This window comes from Dipodomys merriami, unplaced genomic scaffold, assembly GCF_024711535.1.
Source record: "Dipodomys merriami isolate MVZ:Mamm:240054 unplaced genomic scaffold, mDipMer1.0.p SCAF_3, whole genome shotgun sequence".
In the NCBI taxonomy this organism is placed as follows: domain Eukaryota; kingdom Metazoa; phylum Chordata; class Mammalia; order Rodentia; family Heteromyidae; genus Dipodomys; species Dipodomys merriami.
Genome location: NW_027204492.1, coordinates 49,547,727 through 49,568,571, shown reverse-complemented (window position 1 = coordinate 49,568,571; position 20,845 = coordinate 49,547,727). Strand labels below are relative to the sequence as shown.

Genomic DNA, 20,845 nt, shown 5'->3' with positions numbered 1-20,845 from the left:
AGAGAAAGGTTTGACTGGTCCATACTTTGGGCCTGCAATTTCTCACCCCTTGTCTTGCCCAACCTGTGTCTTGGTCCATTCCCTCCGATTTCTTCACCTTAGTGATAACATCTGTGCATTGTGGGCTATGATCATCCTGCCTTCCCTGCCAGTTCTGAGATTCAAGGAAAGAGCAACCTTGGTGAATCACAGGACAGAACTCTCCATCCGCATCTTTGTCAGAACTGCTTGGATTCCAAGTGAGCTGTAAGTTTCTTCTGATTGCCTAGTCAGTGTTTGCTAATATTTTCTTGCTCTACTTTCATGAGCTATGTGGTTTTCAACTCTGATCCTCCTAACTGAACTGAAGGGGATGTGTTTATTTAATTGCACAAAATATCCATCTCAGAGGATATAGGAACCAGAAACCGGAGGAGTGCTTAGTGGGTCTACCACAGTTTAGCCTGCACAGGTATAGAGAAGTAGTGTGGAACCTACAGCAAAGGAGTCTTGTGGACAGACTAGGTCAAATAAGTCAGAGAGGGCAGAATGTTAGCTAGAACATGTCCAGATGTTTATTAATGTAAATTTACTACTAGCAGGATACCAGGAATCTGTGAATGGATGAAGTAAAATGTATTACTTCCTGAAGTCATATGGAAGGAGACAATCTAGACCCCAGGCAGGATCAACACATGGCTGGTCCTCTCCTGTGAAGTGGGTGATAGAAGAAGGCAAAACAAGGTGTCAGGGGCTGTCTAGATTTGCTTCATGAATAAAGTAATAAGGTGAGATTTTGGTGGTCTGTCCCATGTTTGGTATTCATGGTCAGCTGCTGCCAGGCCAAGCAGTTGCAAAGATCATGGATGGCTTTAACTTCCTGATCCATGCTGCGCATGTGCCTTGCAGTAGCCTATCAGCAAGAAGACAATTGAACTGTGTGCAGTGTAGCTACCATTTTGGACCCATGTGTGGATCCATTGATGTGGATGAGGTGAGTGTTGCGGTGGGCAGAAATTGGACAGAGGCAATTAGGAGTCTGCTTTACATGAGGTATGGGATGGGGGAAGTGGGAATGGCGTGGCTCCAACAAATAAGGGGAACAAGGGAGGGGTTCCGGAAAGGGAGCCCTCATTTGTGAGAGGGTGACTGGAGAATTCTCACCTGGACCTCGATCCTGACAAGGTTCCTAAGGTGAAACCCGAGTCCCGATCTAAGTGGAAGGTCCCCAGTTTCTGGAAGTTTGTGAGTGGGTTTGAGGGTAGAATGTCGGATGTGCATGGGGACTTTTAGTTTCTGCTCTTCAGCAGGGCAAAGCCACCGCTCAGACGTACTGAAGTATTCGTTCCCATTGGACTTAGTGGAGAGCTGCATAGCTGATGTGAGTGTGGATTTTTCTGGGTCAGGGTGCTTCCCTTCCTTTGATTCAACAGCACGAGGTCACTTTGTGACTAAGTTGCAAGACCGATACATGTCCTCCTAGTGGGGTAGACAAGGACCAGACAGCATAACTCAGTGCTATGTTGGGCAGGCACACCTTCAGATTCAGGCTGACAGAAAGATGACAGTGGATATGATCAAAGGTGCCACTCACCTCTGCTTCCTGCACCTTTATGATATGTAGGAGAACCCTGTTTCAAACGATAGCCTGTAAATGTATCTGTGTCACTCTTCCTGTTTCTTTATTGTATCTTTGTGCTCCAGAGTTTTAGGAATCCATAGTGGGTAGCATAGGAATTCACAGGCATGGCACCTAAGGGAAAGAAGCATCACAATGAAGATTCCCAGGCCTCTGATGAAACTCAGCAAATGGCAAGCTATTCCTCTCAGAATCCAGGTAAATCATGTGATGTCCAGTTCTGGGTTTATTAGTCACCCTAATATGCAACACTATACCTGCCCCGGAGGAGGGTCTGTGTAATATCCGGACCTGTGCAATACATGTTTAATTCTACTCTTGACACTGATTATTATATGGGATTTTCAGCCTTTCCAAATTCTGGATATTGTTTCTCTGGCACAATGTATTTGTGGTACTTAAGTATATTTTGATGCCACTATCCTGAGGTTGGGAATGGCAACAGAAATTCTCGGTAAAATTTCTGGATCTGTGCCGTCCTAACTGGCAACATTTCTCATAATTAGCATAGGACACAGCCTGGTCAAGCAAATTTTCCTTTTGTAAATCTTGCTAGACAAATTATTCCCAGATCCTGGCCTAATTGTATGTGACCTTCATGGAAATGATTCCATATATACATGTCTCTTCTGACAACTTTCAGTATAAAATAATCCAAAATACTCCATAATGAATACATTTCTTCATGGGAAATGATCAGAGAAATACACTTACCTTGAAATAGTTTCCCTTCTTTTTTTTCATTGCAGCAAACAATCCAGCAAGTCAAAGCTGTAGGGACCTTGGTTCTTTCTTAACACCAGAAGAATATGTGAGGTATTTGAACGGACTTTTGCTTTCTGATAAAATGCTGCAGTACCGTCAACTGCTGCTCATCTAATATAGAAACAATTTGCTGTAGAACACACCTACCAAATAAGCTTGGTGTTTTCTCTACATTGAATTAAAAAATGTCATGGGATTTCTCTACAGGATTGTATTGCAGAACATGTTTCAGAATTTTCAAGTAAGTTTTAGGTTACATTGTGTTTTAAGAAACTTGTCTTAAGCCAAAGGATTTTACTACCAAATGTATTTACCTCTGCCTACAGGAGTGCACATAAAGCCTGGTTCTCATACAGGTGATGTTAAGGTTTATTACTCTGCCTTTTGTTACAATTTTCCCTTTTTGTATAATATTTTTCTTTCTGAGAAGGTTTTTACTTGCTGTTTTATTCAAGGCTGGCTTTAGTCTCCTAAATCTTAACTAGCTCTCCCATGGGATTTTTTTTTACCAGAACTAGAAATCTTGGTGTGGGCCACTACTAGGGGCTGTGATTTTCTAATTATTCCTTCTAATGGTTGATGTTTAGTACTTGGTTATTTCATTTGCACTAATTGTATTAAATGTGAAATTCTGAACAAAGACTTAGAGAGTTGTTAGCTTTTCCTATCTAATGTATAATAAACACATAAATGGCTTGTAAGCAAACTTTTTTCTTTCGATTATCTTTGACTTTGACTTCAAATACCTTTTGACTAATAGTGAACTTTAGTAACAAGACTCACTGACTACCTTAAAATAGTCATATTTAATTTTTGTTAACTACTTCATTGTTTTCTTCAAGTATTTATATTAAGTAATTTCAGTTAAATATATAAGATTAAGATTGCAGTGTGCCTTGATTTGTATGATCTCTTCTATCATTCTACTCCTTCTTTGTAAACCCGATCCATACCTTAAAGTTATGTGATTCCATTTTTATCTCATGTAATTATCTTTGTGCCTTTGGAGTACTTCATAAATTGAATACTTCGGACTTTTACATATAGCCGTCCATCAGTATTCTGTCTACATGTACTGCTTTTTACACTTGTTCAATAACTAGACTTATCTATTCACCAGGAGCTCATAACTTTAATCCAGGCTACACAGGAGGCTGACATTTGAGGATGATGTTTTGATGCTATACTGGATAAGGAAGGCCAGGAGAATCTTATCTTCACTTAACCAGCAAAAAGGCAGAATTGGAGTTGTGGCTCAAATGGTAAAGCAGCAGCCTTGAGAAAAAAGCTAAGGAGTTCAACCTCCAAATAAAAAAACAGCCTTTGTAAAAGGAATTTCATATAAAAATTAAAGACTGTTTTTGCAATCCATTTAGTAAATTTGGATAAATAGTATTATGTTCTTCCTTAGCTATATTCTACATCTAAAATATTAAAAAATAAAGTAGATGATTAACACTTGAAAATGAGGTTTTCAGCTATGATAGATTTTGCTGAAAGAGTAGAAGGGAATAATTTCATTTTGGAAAATGATGACTATCTGTGCTTCACAATAGACCTGGGCAGATGTTCCTTCCCTCTTCTGTCTTGACAGTCAATGCTAATGACAATATATTTTCAATGCAGAGGATATTAGGAAGAAGCTTCTCACAAAGAGAAGTTTGAAAACGAAAGTCAATGCATTTTTCAAAAGCATCCAGAAAAAATGGGACCATGTGTTGAAAGGGCAGCATGAACGGAGGTGAGTTTTTGAGACTTTTGAGTTATATTCTTTCTAACATTGTAGGCACTTAAGTGTACACATTACTCCATTCCAATATACTAGCTGGATTATTCTTTGTATCTTCTTTTATAATTTTCTTGTGTAATAGGGTTTGGACCTGGGATCTTATGTTAGCTAGTACTACGTTCATACACTTGCACAGTAACCCTACTACTTCAATTGTTTAGTTTATTTTGTAGGTAAAATACTACGTTTTAGTTGGACTGGTGGTTAATGCCTGTAATCCTAGCTACTCAGGAGGCTGAGATCAGAGTTTGGCAGTTCAAATCTGGCCTGAGCAGAAAAGTTCCTGTGAGACTCTTACCTCTCTAATAAACTACTCAGAAAAAGCCTGAAGTGGTGCTGAGGCTCAAAGTGGTAGAATGCTAGTCTTGAGCAGTAAAGCTCAGGAACAGCACTCAGGTCCTTATTTCAAGCCCCAGGAACAGCAAAAAATTATAATTTTCCATTCCCTGCCTCAGACTATAAGCCTGATTTTATGTGCTACATATTTAGATTACTGAAATGCTTTAACATAGCCTGCTAGTTTTATGAAATAGCATATCCCTAATTTATAATCCACCAGGTCTTTAACTGTGATCCTGTAATTTCTGCCCCCACATAGCTGCAATGAAAGTAGTGAACATACTATCTTGTCCTGACTTGTTTTATTCATTCTTATTGTCAGTTGTAGAGCTTGAACTCAGGGCTTGAGTGCTGTCTTTGAGCTTTTCTGCTAAAGACTAGCATTGTACTACTTTGAGTCACAGCTCTATCTCAGATTTTCCTGCTCTGGATGGTTTAGAACCATAATCCTCAGATCTCAGCCTCTAGAGTAGATAAGATTATGTGCTTGAGCCACTACCTCACAGGCTGACTTGATTTTTCTATAGAAAATAATTCTTTTCACCCTGTATCCTCAAATCAGCTGGTTTTCCTAGACATCCACAAAGTTTCTGTGTCCGTTCAAATTATACTTAAATTTATTTACCACAAAGAGATTTATCATTCCGTGAATGACCTTGCTGCACTAAAATTAAATGGGTCAAACCATGTTGTATGTCCACTATTTCAAAGGGAGTAATCACATATTGTGATAATTTATAAATTCACTATGTGTGGTTCACCATCATTTATACTGTAAAAATCCTAAATTGGACAGTTTGGCAAAGAAATCATTCTCTGCAGAAACCTTGCACAATAAAAATATGTAAAAATAAATATATAAATATCATAAAAATATATAAATATACAAAAACATGAGACATGCATATTAAATCCATAAATCAGAAAAATAAAATTAGTAATAATAAATAATTGTTTCTAAAAATTTTTTTTAAATTTCTTTTTTTTTTATTGTGAGGATACCGTATGAAGAAGTTACAATTACATGGGCAAGATAACAAGTACATTTCTTTTTTTTTTTAATTTAATTTTATTTTATTTGAGAACATACTGTACAGAGGGGTTACAATTACATTGGCAGGATAATGCATACATTTCTTACCAAGTATTGCAGCCTCCTCCTTTGTTTACCCTTCACCTCCCTTCCCAGCCTCCCCCCTCCCCCCCACCCAATCATAACCCCCTCCCCCCCCACACCAACATTGTAAAGCTTGCTTTGACATGACATTTTGTAATTCTCCTTGTTGCAACAGGTCCACCTGAATCCTTAAACGACTTGTTTGTCCCCATCTCCTCCACATGTTATACTGACATCAAATAAAGTGAAAGCGGGGGTTACACTGTGGGGGAGGGACATACAAAGCAACAAAGAAATAATCTTATAAATGCGTTAGAAACACATGCATGAAAGAAACGAAAACATTAAAATACATATTTGAGGGTTCGTTTTCCTAACAGCACATTATCTGACCTTTTCCCACTTGACTCATACCTATACTAGATATTGCAAATAAGGGAAACCATGGGACCTATGTTTCTTTGGGCCTGGCTTACTTCACTTAATATAACTTTTTCCAAGCCTTTCCATTTCCTAACAAATGGGGCAATGTCATTCTTTCTGATGGAGGCATAGAATTCCATTGTGTATATATACCACATTTTCTTGATCCATTCATCTACTGAGGGGCATCTGGGTTGGTTCCATATCTTAGCTATGGTAAATAATGCAACAAGTACATTTCTTATCAAGCATTGTTGCCCCCTCTTTGTTTCCCCTTCCCATCCCTTCCCATACTCCCCCCTACACGGACCCAATCCTCTGCCCACCCTCACCAAAGTTGTAATGCTTGTTTTTCCACCTGTATGTCAGTGTGAACTACTTGTACATCTCATTGTTGCAATGGGTCCACCTGTATCCCTAGTTAAACGATTTGTTTTTTCCCTTCTCCTCTACACATTATATCAACATCAAATACAATGAAAGCATGGGTTATACCATGGGGGAGGGACATACAAAACTACAAAGAAATGATCTTATAAATATGTTAGAAACAATTGCATGAAAGGAAATAAAAAACAAAAAAATTTAAATACTTATCTTGGGGTTCATTCTCCTAACATCAACTTATGTGACCTTTTCTGCTTGACTCAGACATATATTAGTTATTGCAAATAAGGGAAACCATGGGACCTATGTTTCTTTGGGCCTGGCTTACTTCACTTAATCTAAAATATTTTTGTGACCATTCTCCTTGAGTTTTCTAGAACTAAGACATGAGATAACTCTTCAGTCAGCCAGGTAAGAACACTCATTACATGAATAAGACTAAATCATTAGTTTAATATTGCTGTATCCCTTCCCCCATTGAGATTGGAAATCATGCATATCAACTGATCTTTCAATATGCTTAACTTTCTTCTACTTGTTATAAATCTCCACGGTGTTTATTTTTATCTTCTACAGGATGAATCTTTATGGAAAAAATCTTCAGAAGATGGTGACTTTGTTTCTACTATCAAACATGAAGTTGAATAAGTTAAAGGAAGAAGGAGAAAATCTGGCTGTTGGTATCCTGTTTAGATTTCTACTTCACTAGTCCATTAGCCCCATTTAACAATAGTTCACACTGACATACAGGTGGGATATTTAAGAATATGAGTTTAGATGGAGAAATTCAGGCAGATACTGGAAATCCCCTTCTGGTTGCTTCTGTAGTTAGTATGATGGCAGAGTCACACTTTGTTAGGAGTAAGACAGACCTCAGAGAAAGTATACTACCTATAGAGCAGAGAAGGAGTCCCACAGATTGTTTGCAGTGGCAACCATTGGAATGTGAACTATATAGTTTAATTCCCAGGCACAGTCTATCGTGTAATTATAATAGAAACCATGAATGTAAATTGAGAGTCCTAATGGCTGTGACTGAGCAGATGAAAATGTAGACTTGAGAGAATTTAAGTCAAACATCTATTGGTCTTGCACCCTGGGGATGAACACTTAATTCTTTGAATTCAGGGTCTCTCCCTTGCTGTGCCTTTACTTTGTAATTTAAAATACACTTGCAACTATTTAGAGATGTGGTTTAGACAGAGGGAATGGGGACAGGGTATAAAATGTGATTAATGATCATATATTTGATGCAGTACTTAAAACTGAGGATTTGAGAATAGAATGATAAGCACTGAAAGAACTCCAACTATATGATTCGTGGGTTGAGACCAGAGGGAGGGACTGGTAGAGAAAGAGGGAACTGAAGATACTGTATGAATTACATGTACAATTACATGACTCTGACTCATGTAATTGTAATCTCTCTTTATACAACCTATATAATAACAATAAAGAAAATTAATTAAAAAAGAGACTACTACATCCTAAGACACTATTGAACTCTAGCACTGAGAAGTGTAGACTAAAGCTATAAGTATTAGAGCTACATTTTGAGGAAAACTGGGGACTAGTATAGCACAGTGGCCACAATTCTTGACCTCTGATCCTGCTATTTGAAGTCATTCTGAAGTGGCTAGTGGTAGAATGACAGAAATATTGGTAATCTTTGTGCCTCTATTTTCTTCTCAATGAAAGGTGACATGACAAGATTACTTACTTTATCACCTTGGCTTTTGCATCAAATGAGTTCCTGTATAACATATATATGCAAATGTTGTGTCACATATGATTCTTTTTTTCATTTTTTACCTCTTGGTTTTTTTCTTTTTTTAATTTAATGTTATTGTCAAGGTAATGTACAGAGTGGTTACACTTATATATGGAAGGTAGTGAGTATATTTCTTTTCAAACAGTTACATTTGATTCTGAAGAAGGCTTTGCTAATAGTATTTTAATTGATACTGTGCAGTTAATAGGAATGCATAATGTACTTGCTGGCTAATTAAGAGTCTCAGTGTCTATTGATCTAGTGACCCAGGATATTTCTAAGTAATGGGAGGAGGAACAGAAAATCCATTACTGTCTGTGTGGATTTTGGGGTGTGTGTGTGTGTGTGTGTGTGTGTGTGTGTGTGTGTGTGTGTGTGTGTGTGTGTGTGTGTGTGTGTGTGTGTGTGTGTGTGTGTGTGTGTGTGTGTGTGTGTGTGTGTGTGTGTGTGTGTGTGTGTTGGTGCCAGTCCTGGGGCTTGAACTCCAGGCCTGGGCAGTATCCCTGAATTTATTTGTTCAAGGCTAGTTTTCTACCACTTAAAGCTCCACTTCTGTCTTTTTGGTGGTTCTTTGGAGATAACAATCTCATGAATATTCCTGCCAATGCTGGCTTTGAACTATGATCCTCTGATCTGAGTCTCCTGAATAGGTACATGTACAGGCATAAGCCAGATATACCTGGTTTAGAAGTGTATATTTTCAAAAGTGATCTGTATTGTAACTTTTGTTAAGTAAGATTATTTTATATTTAAGGAATCAGAGGCAGGATTACAGAAGAAGATAAATTATGTAAATTTTGTCAGATTTTAATAAAAGAAAAATATTCAGGTTAATTTAAGTTATTTGATTTGATATGGAATTGTAGCTGATCAGAATTAATTATGTCCATTGCTATTATATTTCTTTTCTTGCAGACTCTGTTTCAAAAGCAAGAAGAGGCTTTTCAGCACTGTATTTTCTTACAAAGAATTCTGTAGTCTACTATGTTTGATTGTATTTGGTAACCCAGTATTTTTTTACAAAGAATTCTGTATATTACTATACTTGATGTGGAATTATGATTTGTCAACATTATTTTTTCTAGTTATTGCATCTCCCTTTCTTTCCTTGCACATTCTGTATCAAAAGCAAGAAGTAGCTTTTCAATAATCTAAGTGTTCACAGCCAGAAAATAGAAGCCTTGGAAAAGTTATATGACAAGAACTACCAGAGCTATTATTATATTTGGTTGTGTACCATTTCCTTACAAAGACTTCTGTTGATATACCAAAATAATGCTGTTTCGTTTCCAAAGTTGTTTTTACTTTGTACTGATATATCTGAAATTTGTCAACAATTTACTCAAGGCAACACTGATTCTGTTTAAAATAATGATAAATATATTTTCATTTTAAAATGCATTCCCTGTGGTTGGTATTATTTAAAGCAGAAATTGGCAATTACCCATTCTTCCCAGAGATATAAATATACTAAAGACAACAGATTAGGCATAATTATTTATTTTAAAATTAGTACTCAGTGTACTAATATAGGAAAGCAAGAATTGGCAACATCTCTATTTCCTGAGTATTTCCTGACATATCTGTTTGTCCAATGGCTGAATGCTGAATAGCCCACAATGTGGTTTCTATGGCCACTTACTATTACAAGATACATCAGAGTGAAAAAGCTACTCAAGCACTAGCAGTTTGTGAATTGTGAATTCTCTACTTTTATATGAGAAAAGCATGATGTTGGTTTGAAGTTATATACCCTTCAATTTAATGTTTCAGTGCAGGGCAGTTTAAAAATAGGCATTCCATATTTCCTTAATATTTGGTACACACTACCAAGGAAAATATTCATTTTAAATATTTCTGCATAGCAGATGTGTGGATGTCATTCTCCATGAAATACATTCACTAAAGTACAGGTTTAAGAGAGAGTTTCTTCTCAATGTCAGTGCTAAACAATTCTAAGGTAAAAATCTACTATTACTTAGAGTCCTACATTTTCTTATTGTCCCAACCAGTTATCAGAAGACTGTGATTCTCACCCCTGTAGGGGTTCTTTCATTGCTGTCTTTATTCTAACACTAGTGCTGTATCAGTTAAGGACAACATCTTCCTGAGTTATAAGATTTACCTGAGGTTGCTCGTCTGTAATCTGTCTTTTTAATTTTTTTTAAAATAAGTTTTTTATTGTGAAAATACTGTACAGAGGGGTAACAGTTCATGAGCAAAGTAATGAGTACTTTTTTTATTGTGAAAATACCGTACAGAGGGGTTACAATTACTTGGGCAAGATAACATTTCTTATCAAGCATTATTGCCTCCTCCTTTGTTTTGCCTTCCCATCTCCCAAACCCCCCACCCCTCTACCCGATCCTCCCCCACACAAAGTTGACTTGATGTTAGGGAAATGAACCCCAAGATAAGTATTCAATTTTTTTTCTTTCATGCAATTGTTTCTAACATATTTATAAGATGATTTCTTTGCTGCTTTGTATTTCCCTCCCACACGGTATAACCCCTGATTTCACTGTATTTAATCTGTCTGTTTATTTGCATTCAGTATGAGGTTTTTCCATATAGGTCTTTTCTGTTAGAGGTTTCTCTTCCAGGTTTTTACATGTGCAAACACCCACCTATTGAACTACCTCTTTCAAAGCTTTATTTGGTACATGGATCCCACACATTCAGGATAAAGAATTTGTCTGATGTCATTCTCTTGTCATCTATGCTTTTTGAATGGTCTTTCAGCTTATTTTCTTTACTTACGGCAATCTCTTCTTTGACAACGCAGTAAGCTTTAATCTCCATAAATTTTGTGGTGGCTCTATTGATAAATTCACTTTTGTCATCAGAATTTGGAAGAGATCACATACCCAATTTTTTCTTTCTCTCTAATACTCAGCTCCTTTCTCTGCTGAATCTCAGACATGAGCCCAGTGATTCATGTCTCCCAACTACTGGGGGACAGAGATCATCAGGATCACATTTCCAGAAAAATGAAGTGATTGATATTCCATCTCAATGAATAAATTAGGTATGGCTGTTTATTTATGTAGTACTCATGGTATGGCTATTCATTTATGTGGTAGCCATATGGAAAACTTAAGTAGGATACTCACTTTCCAGACCCCTCTGACCAGGTTAGTGGGCCTCTTCTGAAAAATACCTAAAATAAAAAGGCTTGGAAATGTGGCCACAGTTGCAGAGTGCTTAGTAATGGCAAGGCCCAGAGATCAAAGCCCAGTACTGCCCCCAAAAAGGACACATTACATGTTCAATGACTTGGACTTACTTCAGATGATTATACTCTCTGGGGAAGATATGTTTCACTGCCTTCATGATAAAAAATGGTCTAAAAGCTTATTTTTTTCCTAGTTTTGCAGTGCTGGGGGTTGAAGCCAAACTATTTCTCATCTAAGAAACACCTTTAGCTCTGAGCCAAACCATCAACCAAATGCCCAATGGATAGTAAAAGACAAATAGTTACATTTGCACATGATTAATTAAACAGCACTATAAACATTCACACAGTAAGGCCAAAGGAGGATATTATAGGAGAGGATCACAATGTCTCAATAGCAATGTGCATATGACCATATAATATGATGTTTATCAAAATGAACTCCAAGAAATAGAAGTGAGGTTTCTATTGTATGTTTTGCAGTTATTTTTTTTGTTTTGTTTACTTCTTTTGTCATTATTTTTTATTTCTGTACCCTTTATATTGTAAGTTTATCTGATTTGAGGAGGGAATGGGAGGGGAAACACACAAATGGTGGGACTAAGGGTAAACCAATTCAGCAGTGAAACACACTAGACACTATATTGGGAATGAATTACACAACTTGGGGAAAGGAGGGTAAAATCTATGTAAAAATGAGGGAGGGGGGTCACACTGTTCAAAAAGAAATGTACTCATTCATTACCTGCCTTATGTAATTGTAACTCCTCTATACATCACCTTTACAATAAACTTTTAAATAAAGAATACAAAAAGTAAATATAGACATGTGGAAGAAACATGGTTTCAAAAGACCCCCCAAAAGCAAATTGAAATCACATATTATTAACATATAATTCAGAGTGCAAAATTAAGCCTCAAAGCATTTATTAGAAAAAGTTATTTTTATCATCTCAGAGTAATGATACACTGATTCAATAAACCCCAAGAAAACACACCCGTGAAGATGTTGAATTCAATAAAGTCTAAAGCCCTGCTGAAGAACTGAAATTAACATCTTCTTTTCTTTCTTTTCCTTTTCTTCCTTATTTCTTCATCCCTCCCTCCCTCCCTCCCTCCCTCCCTCCCTCCCTCCCTCCCTCCCTCCCTCCCTCCCTCCCTTCCTTCCTTCCTTCCTTCCCTCCCTTTCTTTCTCTAGATCTCTCTGTCTTTTCTTTCATGCAATTCTGAGGCTTGAACTAGGCACTATCCTTGAGCATTTTGCTCAAAGCTAGAGCTCTACCAATTGAGCCACAGCTCTACTTCTGGCTTTTTTATGTTAATTAGAGACAGTTTCACAGAACTTCCTATTCCAGTCTGGTTTTGAAAGAAAATACTCAGATTTCAACCTCTGGAGTAGCTAGGATTACAGGAATGAGCCCAGAAAATAGATGATCAAGATGAGTATACTATTATAAACCGAAATGCAAATACACTCAGAAAGAAAAAAAAAAACTGAGTCTTATTAGTGATTGGGCACATGCAGTACAAGACACTAAAGTGCTTTTGCTGAACGCCTGTAGCTCATACCTGTAATCCTAGCTAATTCGGAAGTTAGAGCTGAGAATTGTGATTTGAAACAAGACCAGGGAATAAAGACCATTAGACTGTTATCTCCAACAACAAAAATGAAGTGGGATGTTGTTCAAGTTGTAGAGTGTTAGCTTTGGGTGAAAAAGTTTAAGAACTGTGCTCAGGCCCTGAGTTCAAATCTCAGTGCCTGCCTCGCTACTGCACAAAAGTATCACATCCCTTAGAAAATACAAATTTAATAAATCTTGATTCACCACCTGTTGGTGAATATATATAAACATATATATTATATGTATATTACATATATATATATATATTAGTGTATGCAACTTTCTTATGGGATATTAATAGAAACATTAAGATATAATAGAGTACTCAGCTAGCATACAAAATGGAAATTCCCAGTGTCTACATGGGAAATATACTTTGTATAGTTGAGTCATAAAAAACAATACATGCTTATTCCATCATTATTGTTTAGAATCCAACATGAGAGGCTGGGAAGGTTGCTCAGTGGTAAAGTGCTTGCCTTGCATGCATGAGGCCCTGGGTTCAATTCCTCAGCACCACATAAGCAGAAAAAGCCAGAATTGGTGCTGTGGCTCAAGTGGTAGAGTGCTAGCTTTGAGCTGAAGAGCTGAGGGACAATGCCCAGGCCCAGAGTACAGACCTTACGATTGGAAAAAAAAAATAATCCAACATGAAAACCTGAGTGGTTCAGGAATGGGGGTAGGAACTATGGTGAATGAATATATTATGGATTAGATAAAGGTAAGTGCAAGGTGCAGAGGCTATTAGAAACTCCAGGTCCAACTGAGAGAGATGAGGCAAATGGTAGGTGGAGCATGACAGATGGATGTTATTGTCAAGAAGGACCCCAGAGATACATGAATGGCTACAGGCAGGTGTGTTATTACACCTGGATGCCCTAGAAAGCTCAGAAGGATCAAAGCAATTTTTTTCTCTGAGAAAGGTGAATGGAAAGAACTGAGAAGGGATGATAAGGGCTGTCTAGATGTGTCTCCAGAATAAGATAAGTGTTTCAGGGCTTGTCCCCTGCCTGGTATCCTTGGTCAGCTGCTGTTAGGCTGAGAAGCTGCAAAAGCTTTTTGGAGTAGGCACAGTTGACTCATTCCTGTAATGTCAGCTATTCAGGATGCTGAGATGAGGATCATAGTTCAAAACCAGGCCTTGCAGGAATGTCCATGAGATTGTTATCTACCGTTAAACATCAAAAAGCTGGAAATGGAGCTGTAGCTCAAGTGGAAAGGTCAGGGACAGCACCTTAGGTGAGAGTTCAAAGCCCAGAAACCACACAAAAAAAACGGATTGAGTGAACCTCTTCTCTTGTGAGGTAAACCTTCAATACTGCCCACTTTCCGCATGCGCGGCATCAGCCAATCAGTGAGCTTGTTTGAGATGGCCATTCAGTAAAGTGAGCTGCCTCATCCTTTGGAAACTGGGCAGCCCATTTATGACCGTTGGAAACGAACGTTGGGTAGTGCCCCCAGAGACTAGAGGCTTCCGTCGATTGTGGCTATACGGTGAGAGTTACAGGATCACCAAGATGGGTTGCAGTTGGGTATTTAGTATCCTAGAGGCCACAGATTTCATTGCTTGTACATCTATGTCATGGCATCACCGGGATGGGTGGCAATTGGCTGTCCCAGAGGCCAAGGCTTCAGTGAACCGCAAAGTTTAAAGGTGTATTGGCTTAATGGAGCTGGCAGTTACACAGGCACTTAAAATTAGCTCCATACAAGGCATCAGGCTACAGAGAAGCAGGATGGGCACAGCTGTAGAGAACTGTGGGGAATGAGTGAGTGATCACCAGACACCAACCCCTGCCTACTCTGGCCTAAGCTGGCCCATTCTGGGCTACTCTGGGTGACTTTGGCCCAGTCTGGTGACTCTGGGATACTCTGGCCTACTCTGGCCACTCCGGCCTACTCAAGCATGTGATGCAGTTCCTCATCTGTGCCCCGGATGGGCCAAGGGCCCTTAGGGAAACCTGAGTCCAGATCCACGTGGAGGGTGTCTAGTTCCAGGTATTTCTGGGTTGGATTGTGGGTAGAATGAAAGGTTTCATGTTGGGACCCTCATTTTTGGCCCCTTGGCAGGGTAAGACCACCTCTCACCATTTCCTCCCAGGATTAGTAGAGGTTTGCCTCCCTAGGACTGTGGGCCGGTTGGTCCTGGTTTCATCTCTTCTCTCCCTGCCTCCAACTCCACCCCCAAGCTCCCCATTAGAGCAGCACTGAGTCATTTGGGGACCAGAGGATGGAGTTTGGTTTCTTGTCCTGCAGAACTGCAGGACAAGCAGAAAACTGCAGGCACATTGCAACTGATGTTGAAGGGTGCGAGGCAGCCACAAGCCTGCATGCTGGTCTAGTGATAGAACTGGATAAGATCAGAGGAGCTGCTGGCCTATTCCCCACCCACCCCTTTCTGACCACCTGGGTCTTCCACCTCATGCCAGCCAGGTGAATCCTGCAAAAAGCATAGCCCCCAAATGAACCTGCCTTTTCCATCACCATCTCTTTATAATTTGTCAGTGCATTCTCAACCCTCTCAGCCCTCCTTTTTTTGTTAAGCACCGGAAGACCACAGTAATGGAACCCAGAGCAAGAAAGTACCCCAGATTAGCTGGCCAGGTGCCTAGACGTGGCCAGCAGGATGTGACCCCCAATCAAGGTAATCAGCAGGAGGTGACCTCCAATTGCCATTGCTCAGGTAAAACATGCAAGGTGTATATGTGGTTATTGTGAGCCTTGTACTCCACTACAAGGCAATATCTGTCCAGAGGGAGGCCTGTCTCATATCCTGTCATGTGGAATACAATGCTCATTTAAGTCCAGGTCTAGGGTCTTTGCTTGGGATTCCAAACCTTTTTAAATACTGAATGCTGTTTCTCAGGGCCATGGTATTTGTGGAATTTAAGCTTTTCATTAAAACCTTACCAGATTGGGGTGATGCAAAGCTATAGAACTCCAAGGAAATCTGGGTTTATGCAGTCTTTACCTACAACATGTCTCCTAAGTAGGACATGGGTTAGGCTGGCTTTCCCTCTATAAAACTGGTTGGATAAATGTCTCTGTAAACTGTTCCCTAGCCATGGACTAATTATATCTGAAAAGCATGTGAGTTATTCCATCCTCATATATATGTTTTGATAATTGGGGATGTCAATGAGCCTAAGAACATCCATAATAAAGACACTCCATGAGAGATGATCAAAATAGGAAAATTCCTGTAACATTATTTTTTTTCTTTTAATGCAGCAAACAACCCAGCCATTCATATCAGTGAGGACACTCATACACTTGAAGAAGCAGAAGAGTCAGAAGGGTAATTTGTTTAAAGTGATTTTTGCCTGCTGAAAAAATACTGCAGAAAAGTCAATTTCTTTTTGTTCTGTGGAAGTCACGTGGCATCAAATAGTTCTTCCACAATAAACACAGTCTTTTCCCCTCCATTTAATTAAAAGCCTAATATGATTTCTCCACAGGACTGAATTTCAGGACATGTTTCAGAAGTTGCAAGGTAATTTTAGGAGACAGTATTTCAAAAAACTTGCTTTAAAACAATGTAAATTAATATGAAAAATGATTGTTAGCAGCATTTAGGGTAGTTTTTGATGGCTTATTCTTACAAAACATTAAAAAAGGGTTTATCAAATGGCTTTATAGTGTTTATTTTTCTTGTTAGATTGATTTTTTTATTGTGAGAATACCGTACAGAGGAGTTACAATTACATGAGCAAGATAACAAGTACATTTCTTATCAAGCATTGTTGCCTCCTTGTTGTTTCCCCTTCCCATCCCTTCCCATACTCCTCTCCTATCCCCCCACCAAAGTTAAGTTCCTTTTTCAACATAACGACTTGTACACCTTATTGTTGCAATGGGTCCACCTGTATCCCTAGTTAAATGATTTTTTTAAATTTTTTAACAAGGTTCTTGCTATGTAGCCAAAGCTGGTCTCATTCTTGCATTCTTCCTACTTGATTCTCTTATGGGCTGAAATTCAAGGCATTCCTCACTATGTGTAGTTTAGATTTTCAGACTTGTCCATTTTAATAACAAATGTGAAGGACCTAAATCAACTGTGAGATAAGAGTCATACTTTACTTTCTACAGTGTGAAATGTTAGGAAAATAATTGGATAGAATACTATCTATGCCAGGTTTGGTCACACATTAAATGGTAAATGGCATTTTTTCAGTATCACATATTTATACTTTCATTAAAATTAATTTACATGTTTACACATTTCTTTCACATGGTTGAGGCCCAGAGCAGACTAAATCTTTGTAAATAGCTCTTGATTGGCCTTATTGCATATATAACACTTGTGATGGAAAAACAAAGTCAGTGTGAAAGACCTGAAGGAACAGAATCAAACTAAGTTTTAAGTAGTTATTTCTAAAATGAGTTGCACTAATGATACTTAGAGGTCATACTCTGAAGAAAGATAGGTAATTTAGCATTTTTTGACTTGTGTAAGCTCAGCACTTGCAAGGTGACTTCAAGCAAACTTATTTCTTTAAATTAGCATTGTATTTGTTTCTTGTAGTGAAACCTCACTGCCTACCTTGCCAAACAGTTTTTAGCTTACTATATAATTACCTTTGTTTCTTTGGAGAAATTTGTGACATAATTTTGCCCTTATATAACATAGTCCTATCCACAATCCTACTAAATTTATTTTTACTAAGTTATTGTGAAAGTACTGTACAGAGGGGTTACAGTTACATGAGCAAGGTAATGAGTACATTTCTTATCAAGGATTGTTGCCTCGTCCTTTGTTAATTATTTCTTCAAAATTTCCCTTTACAAATTTTTTCTAAAGAATTAAATATTGCTCTGAAGTTGTGTTTGTAATTTTTGGTAGACATAAACATTTTTATTAGCTATATTCCATATATATATATATATTATACATATATAATGTTTCACATCGCAATCATTAGCCACTCTGTTTTGCTGAGCTTAAGAAAAACAGTTTGACTTTTTAAAAATGATGCCTGTTTGTTTTTTCCAATAGAGCTGGATTGATGTTCCTTACTTTTATTATTTTGACAATAAATACTAAAGACAATATATTTTCTATGCAGAGGACATTACGAAGCTGCTTCTTACCAGGAAAAATAGTATGAAACTGAAAGTCAATCAATCTTTCAAAAACATTCAGAAAAAACTGGACGGAGTGTTGAAATTGCAGCATGAGCGCAGGTAAGGTTTTGAGGTTTGGAACTGCATCCTTTGTAATGTATCTAATCATCTTACAATATATTGGGTGGATTTTTCTTTCAATCCCTTTTTAAAGTGTTTTTTCTCTAATGGGGTTTAGACTCAGGACCTTGTGAAATCTAGGTAATAGCTAATATATTTGAACAGCACCCCTATAACTTTTAATATTTTAGTTTATTTTTCAATGTAATGTATTTGTACATTGCCTGTCTCACACTGTGATCCCCTAATTTCTCATGCTATATACATCAGACTACAGGAAGAATCAGCTTGATTTTTTCAAATGGTATATGCCTAGCTTTTAGCCAAGCTGGCCATGAGATAAGATCCTTTAAACACTGCCTCCATCATAACTGAGATGGCAGTTATGCACCAAAACACAAGCCCTGGCTTAATTTTTCCACAGAAAATAATCTTTTTCATGCTGTATTCTCATACCATAATTGAACGGAGCTACATATCCTTGAGATTGACAAAGATGATCTTTGCTCTTTCAAGTTTTCTTGCATTGTTTAGTGCTTAGAAAATTACCCTTATTCAATAAATGCCTTTTGTGCACTAAAATGTCTTTAAAAATACCTTCTGTTAATTGTTTTCAATGACATAGGGGGAAAAGGACATGTCATAATGTGAGCATGTATAAATTCACTGCATGTGTGTTATTACTCTTTTGTACAAAATCATCATTTGACCAATTGGGGAAGAATGAAATTCTTTAATGAAAAACATGTACTTTTCTCATTGCATCCCTTACTCAGGAAAAGGTGGTCAATAACAATTAATTATTCTTTATCTTAAGGTGTTTGTGGTACATTTAATCTATTATAAGTCTTCCTATATTCCTAGATTCAAGGAACATGAAATAACTTTATTCTCAGCTAGTTAGGAACAAATTTTCTTAGAGGAACACTAAGTAAAATGCTTCATTATATTATTTTCCTTCAGAATATTTTAGTTGCTATTTCCCACCTCTATTGGTAATACAAAGCAAGACAAATCAAATGTATTTTGAGTACGATTTCAATTTTTCTTATTGATATGGACCATCACCACATTTTATTATTATTATTTACAGGAAGGTGGTTTATCAAAAACATGCCCGTGAGTTTGCAAATTTTGTGGTGACAACAACAACAGACATGGAAAAAATCAAGAAAGAAGCAGAAAAACTAGCTGTTGGTATCCAGATTAACTTTCTGCTTCACTATTAGTCCTTTGTAACAGTAGTTCACACAGACATGTGGGAGGGAAATTGGAAATATGGTCCTAGTTGAACAGTGGCAGGTGGAAGATGAAGTAATGGGATAATGGACATATCATCCTTGGTGTTGTTTCTGTGTGATGTTGTTTAGTGAGATAACAGGGTCATCCAGTATTAGTAGTAAGGATAGGGACCAAAGCAAATGCTGCCTTGGGAGCATAAGTGAAAGCACAGAATAATTTCCATACAGGGACCAGTAGAACATAGACTAGAAGAGTATAAAGGCAAAACATTGTTAGTATCCAATCTAGGATTATGTCATAGAGAGGATAAACTTAAATTTAGAGTAGTCAACATGAATGTGGCGAAATAGGTGAAAATTTAGACTTCAGATTTTGAAGAGGTGTCTTTTCATTACAATGTAGTGTTTGAATTCAGGAACTGCTTTCTCAGCAGGCTCTCGACTACTTCTATTATAGATACAAAACTTTTAGAGGCTGCAGTTTTTCAAGTATGTTGACAGAGGGAGAGGGTAGAATGCATGTCCATGCATATCAATGTGCAAACAAGCATGATGGATGAGATTAATGACCCTGTATTTGGTGCTGATATTGACAATGTGAGGATGGGTAAGTGAGATGTTTAGTATTGAAAAGTGCTCCATTCAAGGTATGTTACATCCTTAAAATCTACTGTGCTAGAACACTGGAGAAAGAGGCCTATCACTAGTGCCTACATATTGAGAAAAATTAATATATAGTTTGCAGAGTGCCATGAGTCTTAACTCTGGAACCCCACTATTTGCTGTTCATTGAACTTTGCTATCTGAGAATCCATAGGCCAGTTAACTATTTGCCTCTCTTTCCTTCTTGAAAGAAGACATACTAAAATTCCCTAATTCATTAATTGCTTTATATCAAATGAGTTACTGTTCAATAAATTTTATTAACTGGCTTCAGAATATTATCTGACATATGGTTCTTATACAATGCCTTGCTAATCTAAATTTTGTATATTTTGAAGGATAGTAGGTTCCTATGTAAGAGACTAAGTGGTTAATAACCTAATGACTGGCTATTTCAAGGTAATTGAAGGAGGAACAGAAAGTCCAACATTAGAAGCACTAGATGTGTGGATTTTTATGCCCTAAAGATATGAACAAATTTAGCTTATAGCACTTAGTCTATGTTAGACAAAGCTTAACTTAGAAATGAGGAAATGTGTGGGATGAGATTGAATAGAATATAAGAGGGGTGACTCAGATTGAGATGCATTGTATATGTAATTTGGCATATCGAATGAAAATCTATTTGCACAAGAGTTTGAATAAAATACTAAAAATGATGCTTTTTAATTAAATGAATCTGTGACTGGATTACTATGTAGTTTTACATGGTATTGGGAAACAAGTTATATAAACTTGATCATACCATTTC

The 20,845-nt window shown here is 37.5% G+C and overlaps 1 protein-coding gene across 1 annotated transcript in view; it reads left to right on the top strand.

Annotated features, from left to right (window-relative positions):
• The first annotated feature begins 14,463 nt into the window (after window positions 1-14,463).
• LOC138839790 (synaptonemal complex protein 3-like) overlaps window positions 14,464-20,845 on the top strand; it is a 33,214-nt gene continuing 26,832 nt past the window's right edge. Inside the window, exons 1-6 of the mRNA XM_070039337.1 lie at window positions 14,464-14,500; window positions 15,551-15,650; window positions 16,238-16,304; window positions 16,465-16,499; window positions 18,073-18,190; window positions 19,284-19,383. Of these exons, the coding sequence (XP_069895438.1) occupies window positions 15,569-15,650; window positions 16,238-16,304; window positions 16,465-16,499; window positions 18,073-18,190; window positions 19,284-19,383 (402 nt within the window). The 5' untranslated portion in view covers window positions 14,464-14,500; window positions 15,551-15,568. The remainder of the gene's footprint in view (window positions 14,501-15,550; window positions 15,651-16,237; window positions 16,305-16,464; window positions 16,500-18,072; window positions 18,191-19,283; window positions 19,384-20,845) is intronic.